The sequence below is a fragment of the Rhea americana genome, unplaced genomic scaffold (assembly GCF_003343005.1).
Source record: "Rhea americana isolate MKP2758 unplaced genomic scaffold, rheAme1 scaffold_196, whole genome shotgun sequence".
Classification (NCBI taxonomy): Eukaryota; Metazoa; Chordata; class Aves; order Rheiformes; family Rheidae; genus Rhea; species Rhea americana.
This window is the reverse complement of record NW_028186105.1, coordinates 485222-491221: the sequence shown is the minus strand read 5'-3', so window position 1 is coordinate 491221 and position 6000 is coordinate 485222. Positions and strand designations below refer to the sequence as shown.

The 6000-nt window shown below is 65.8% G+C and overlaps 2 protein-coding genes across 2 annotated transcripts in view; one reads left to right on the top strand and one right to left on the bottom strand.

The window, feature by feature from the left end:
• The first annotated feature begins 170 nt into the window (after window positions 1-170).
• Window positions 171-1412, top strand: ENHO (energy homeostasis associated). The gene has a single exon (XM_085303023.1). It carries the CDS (start codon window positions 626-628, stop codon window positions 809-811), a length of 186 nt encoding a protein of 61 aa, XP_085159149.1. The 5' UTR covers window positions 171-625; the 3' UTR covers window positions 812-1412.
• An 858-nt stretch (window positions 1413-2270) lies between these two features.
• DNAI1 (dynein axonemal intermediate chain 1) overlaps window positions 2271-6000 on the bottom strand; it is a 137439-nt gene continuing 133709 nt past the window's right edge. Inside the window, exon 20 of the mRNA XM_085303022.1 lies at window positions 2271-2583. Coding sequence (XP_085159148.1) covers window positions 2479-2583 — 105 coding nt within the window. The 3' untranslated portion in view covers window positions 2271-2478. The remainder of the gene's footprint in view (window positions 2584-6000) is intronic.

Sequence of the window (6000 nt, the reverse complement as noted above, 5' to 3'; positions counted from 1 at the left end):
CGGCGCGGGCCCGGCGCGGCAGGGAGCTGCCGCCGGACCGCTCCGCGGGGAGGGTGGCAGCTCCCTGCTCCGGAACGGCAGCGCCGTCGCTGCTGCGAGCCCTCTGCGGGCTGCCCCGAGGGGGCTCGGGCACGTCCCGCCGGTGACGGTGACTTTCTCCCTTCCAGGTGCGAGAGGCAGGAGCAGCGTCCTGACGTCCCCGCGGCGCTGCCGGAGCAGGGAAAGCCGAGGCCTGGGGGCCGCGAGCGTCGCCGTGGAGCAMCCGCCGAGGCGGCAGCTCCGCAGGGCTAAGCCGCGGTGCGGGTGAGGCCGTGCTGCCGCCGGCGTGGCCCCGTCCGGCCGCGGGGCTGCGAGCTGGGTGCCGCGCGCCCCGGAGCCCCCTTCGCCTCCCCGGAGTGGGCGCCCAGCCGGGAGGCAGAGGCGCCGGGGCAGGGGGTCCGCCTCGCTGCCGGGACCCTTGGGAGCGGCTGCTGTCCCCTGCCAATGCCTGCGGGTGCACACCGCGCTCTCCGTCGCTGCGCCGGCATCCCGAGCGCCGGCATCCCGAGCACCGTCCTGAGGCCGGGGGCCAGCTGGGGGCCCGGCGTTCCCCCACRGAGCGGGGCTGCCCCGGCGGGCAGCGGTGATGGGGGCGGCTCTCTCCACAGGAGCAGTCGTTGCTATTTCTTTTAACTGCGTCATCGCGCTGCTCATCCTCATCCTCTTCCTCATCCTGTGCAAGGCCTGCAGGACCCCATCCTGCCCGAAGAAGGGCCCGTCCTCCGACACGGACGAGACAAGGAACGAAGAGAAGCACCTACTGCAGCCGTGAGCCGCGCGGCAGGCGAGCAGGCAGCGCTGATGCTCACGGGACGGGCTGGCTCGCGGGAGGCTGAGCCCTCCGGCTCTTGTTGCTGCCCTCCGCTGGGGCCGGCTCTGCCGAGGGCTCTGGGACTCAGTGACTGCCTGGCTGCGCTGAAGGAGCTGCACGAGTCTGGACGCCGCGTCCGCCCCGGGACGGGGCTAGCTGCGGCGCTGGGGCGGACAGGATGAGAGCCGAGGGGACGCGGAGCGGCTCGCGGATGCTGTGGAGCTGGGCAGAGCCCGTCCTTCGTGCACTTTCRGTGCCTGAGAGCCCCGCGGACGGCYGTGGGGACGGAGGAGAGGCTGCGAGCGYGGGGCCGGCCAGCCCGCGGGTCGCCCGTGCCGCGGGGTCGGACAGCAGCCGCCCCGGTGAGTCAGGACAGCGCAAAGGGCTACTTGGCCTGTCCGTTTGTCCACGGCCCACCTGTTGGTCCACTCCAGCGCTAGCGCCAACGGCGCCATGCAGACTGATCTCCTCCTCCTCCTCGCCGCCATGCCCGGCGGGGGCAGAGAGCTGGGGCAGGGCTATGGGGAAGCTGCAGGGAGCAGGGAAGCGCTGCGGGGAGCAGGGAAGCGCTGCGGGCACCCAGACAAACGGCGCTCCAGGGTCTTCCAGTGCCACCACTTGGGGCCCGGAGCTGGGGCCGAGGCCGGGCCTGGGCCGGCCCCACTCTCCGGAGCCGCGGGGGCTCCGCGGGYGAGCAGAGAGCCATCCTGCGGCCCCGCCGGCCACCTCCTCGCTGCTCGGCAATAGCCAGAGCCGGGGGCTGTAGGGGGGCCGGGTCCCCGCGGGCTGYGCCGAGGCCGCGATCCCTCCCATGGCGGTGCCCCGCCATCAGGTGTAGCTAACGTGTTCCCTCTGCGACGGTGTTTTTACTAGACTAATAAACCGATGGTTCTGCCCCGCGTCCCGGCTCGTGGGAGGCACCGCGTTCAGTCGGTCCCCACGGCTCCGAGCAGGTGCTGGGGGTGTGGGGGGCAGAGCTGGCGGCAGGCATCCTGCAGGGCATGAGCAGTTTGCTGGGGCACCGGCGCGAGGGAGGGCTCGCGGCCGCCTCCGTCGGCGCTTCGTGCCACGCAGCCGTCGGCGCTGAGCGACCCGAGCCCTAACAGCACCGGAAGGTTTCCAAGTCGTGGCCTTGAGTTGCAGGGCACGGGACAGGCGTAGGGGACGTGGGTGAGCCGGGCGGCCAGAGCTCACCCCCTCTTCCCCCCCCCCGCCGCCGCCACCCAGGGGCACAAGCGCCGCTGCTCCCCGGCCGCGGCGGAGCCAGCCGGCGACGGCTCATCAGCATGCGGCGAGGCCGCCGCGGCTCCCGGTGCCGCCGCAGCCACGCAGCAGCTAATCCCCATGCTGCAGAGCCCCGCGCGGCGAGCGGGCGCCGCAAACCAGGGCCGGCGCTTGGCGCGGGGCCGGCCGAGCCTGGCGCGGCGAGGTGCCGGCCGTCCCCAGGAATGGCTCTGCATGCTGCGGGCCTTTCAGCAGCTCTGTTTATTTTTCCGGGCCCGGAGGCAAAGCGTTCCCGCTATGCAAAGCGCGGGCGGCGTGGGGCCCGCTGCGTGCGTGACGAGCGGGCGCCGCTCAGAGCAGGGCTCGTTTGCCCAGCCTGGCAGGGCCGGCGTCCCGCTCGCCGCTCACCTCCCTGCCTGGCTGGCCGGCTCTCTCACCAGGTTGAGCAGCTTGTCCAGCTTTGCGACTTCCACCTCGGGGCCCTTCTTGACCTCCTGGCCTTTCTTCTCCTGCGGAGAGAGCGAGCGAGGCAGAGCGCTGAGCAGGCGGCGGCAGCCGGGCGCGGGGCCCGCGGGAGGCGAGGGCGCCGCGGGAGGTGTAAAGGCACCCGGGGACCGAGCTGGGGAGCAAGGAAGGGGCAACTGGGGCCGCTCCGGCCCCTGGACGCGAAGGATGCAGCCCGCAGGCTGCGGTGGAGAGGACCAGCCTCTCCGCACCCGTCCTGTCCCCGGGAGCGCCGCCAAAGGGGCCGCTCTGCCTGCTCGCAGCCTCCGCGCCGGAGAGGCTCTTGGGGGGCCGCGCGAGCAGAGCACCCGGCGTTTGAGCAAAGACTCCCTGCCTGGAAAACATCAGTTCTCCTCCCGCTGTACCAGATCCTCCGACAGCCTCAGGGTGCAGCAATTATGAACGTGCTTCTTCCTCCAGCGCCGGGAAAAAACCCACCGGGGCGCCGAGCTGCGGAGCCGTCTCTAGATTTCTCCAGCAAAGCCGGGTGCGCTGAAGCCAGCCAGAGCTCATCCTCCCCCCTCCCACCCCTCTGCAGCGGCGGCAGCGCTGGCAGCCCCCCGGGGCAGGYGGGGCGTGCGCCCACGTGGCGCCCGCTGCTCTCCCGCCCCAGCCGCCGCAGAGCGGAAGCTTCCCTCAGCTACGGAGCAGCGAGGCGAAAGCGGTTCAGCCCCCTGGCTTGAACTGGGGTGTTTGGAAAGCCCCTTCGGAGGGTTGCTTGTATTTCCCAAGCCCCCGGGGCGCGTACCGGGAAGGTGCTGGCTTGCACCGACGCCGCTAAGTGAGCAGCGGCCTTCGCGGCCCCACTCTGGGCGCCGGGAGCGATGTTTATACCGACGGCCCACGTCACAGCTGAGCATCTCTCTAAACGAGCGTGTTCAGATAAACACAGCTGCTCGGGGTATTTTCAGGACCCAGCTATTCCGCCGGAAAAGCTGCTTTGCCGTTTGACAGCAGCCGAAAYGCTCCCTGCGCCGCCCCCAGCGTGGGGCACAGGGCAGGCTGCTTGCCGAGCTGTGCCACAGAGCCCCCCGCTCGGCTCGGCTGCTCGCTGCTGCGAAAGGGAGGGTGCTGAAGCAGCCCCCCCCCCCCCAAGCCGCCTCGTAGCCCCCCCAGCCACCTCGAAAAACCCGCCTTGCCTAGCTCAACTCCTTCGCTGCCGCTGAGCATCCCGGAGCAAAGTCATGCACGAGGCAGTCACGAGCCATAACCAAAGCAGAGCCTCCAATTTTGCAGCAAAAATGGCACGGAGAAGGGAAAGTGTAACATCTTTGGGGGGGGGCACAGAGAGACGTTTCCCTTCCCTTCCAGATCTGGGGGTTGAGCCGAGCCGGGCTGCTCGGCAGCCACACGGGAGCCGTGCAAAGCCTCGTCCTCCCCGTCCCCACGGCGCGGGCGGCTGCGGAGCTGAGCGTCTGCAGAAGCGCTGGCRCCGAGGAGCTCGCCGAACGGGCGCCGGAGCCGCCCGCAGCAACGCGGCCGGTGGTTTTACTCTTTAAGCGCTCCCGGCGAGAGGGCGAAACGCTCGCAGCTGAAGCAGCGCGGAGGAAAAGCGCCAGGAACGCGCTCGGTCGGGCACGGCCAGGGCAAAACCGGCTCCGCACGGGGCCAGACCCCGCTGGCGGGCCGCGACGCGGGCAGACTGCCCCGCGCACGTCGGCACGGCCGTGTCAGCCCAGGGCTGGTCCTCGCAGCCAAATCCCGCGCTCGGGTTCTGCCCCGGCTCTCTGGGCAGGGAAACTGAGGCACGAGGGGGAAGATCACCRGTTCCTGGCCCTATAGGCAGTGCGGGCACGACTGCTGCAGGGCYCTGGGCTCTCACCTCAACCCAACGCAAGTACTGATGCTACAAGCAAGTGGGAGGCAGAGGACAGCCGAGGTGGAGCCACGCGGGAGGAGGAGGCCGGGCTGTTTGAAGACCTCAGATCTGTTGCCCTGAGAGCCCCAGCCTAGCGCTCCACAAACTGGTCCATATTGAACTCCACATCCATAATATGGGAGTCATTTAAACTGGATTCACTGCTTCTTGGCTCATGCTTTCCCTCCCTTGCTGAACAGTAAAACGCCAAGCTAATAAAATCCTCTCATAAAACCCATGATGCTGGCACTTTTCAGCAACTCCTTCCCCCCCCCCCCGCCATTGGTGGAATAACCATAAAACATCTGCTGTGAGGTTTGGATTAAACAAAACAAAACATGTTTCTGTTTCAAAGCAGCAAGAGTGTCAGCCATGCTGGCAAGGACGTCAATGGAAAATTCCCCTTAAGGTCCCCGGGAGGCAGACTGGGTCCTTTCTCCCCTGCTGAGTCCCGGCCGAAGGGCCCAGGCCTGGCTCTGCCCTGCGGGGTCCCCTCATGCCAGGGATGCTCCCAGCGCCTGCCGTTCCTGGTAGGATGGGATTTCTAGGCACAGCTGCATGATCTGACCCCCTTTACAAAGTAAGTATCCCAGTGGCTTAGGATGCTGGCTTCTCATGCAAAAGCAATTTAAGCTTTTACAGGCCAATTTAGAAGGGGATAAGGAGCTTCAGGAAGCCACCAGCATCGCTGTCTAAAACACCCAGATGGCTCCTTATTGTACTCAACAGGAAGGACTTCACAGGATCTTTGCTTTTTAAATGCCTGAAGCCCTTGGTAAACCCAGCACACTGGYGGTTGCCCCCCTGCCTCCTCCTTTCAGTAAGAGGGGGGCTCCTAGCCACTTCTGAGARCAGGGCTGTGCCTGGTGCCCAGCAATGGCTGAGGCTGGAGAAGACCTCACCTCCTTCCTTCCTACTCTGCTCAGGACCAAGGCTGCTCAAGGTCAAGACCCTGAGAGTGAGAGCTTCTCCATTAGCAAAACATACCAGTGATGGGACCAGCGAATYAAATGAATGAAGGCAAAGAAGAGAATTCCCTGGGTCATTTCTGATGGAAAGACCAAAGAAACCCAAACTTCGCTGTGAATATAGCAGGGTTTTTCACATTGGCTCCATGGACACCTACAAGTCAAGTAGGTGCAACACGAGCCACATCTCTGAAGCCTTCCACCCCAGTATTCCTATTGCACCCCAGTATTCCTATTGCAACTTGATGTTGTTATATTGCAGGTGACCCTGGAGCATGCTCTGAGCCTTGACACCTGGCAGAGGGCTCTCAGGAAGCCCATTTACATACAGCAGCAATGTACTTAGCCACTGAGAGCCTGGCGTTGCAGTTACAGCCTGCTTTGACAGCATTGCTCCTGGCCCACAGAAGAATTAGCTGACAGACTGGAGATAAGGATTTAGGCATATTTTGCTACTGTTTGGATATAAATGACACAGGAAATGTTCTGCTGGCAGGGAATGAAACCTGCAGAAAAGCCCAGGGAATGGCTGGGTCATTCAGGCGTCAGCAACCACATGGGATTTTGGGGCTTTCCACTTCCCGTGCTGAGGCACT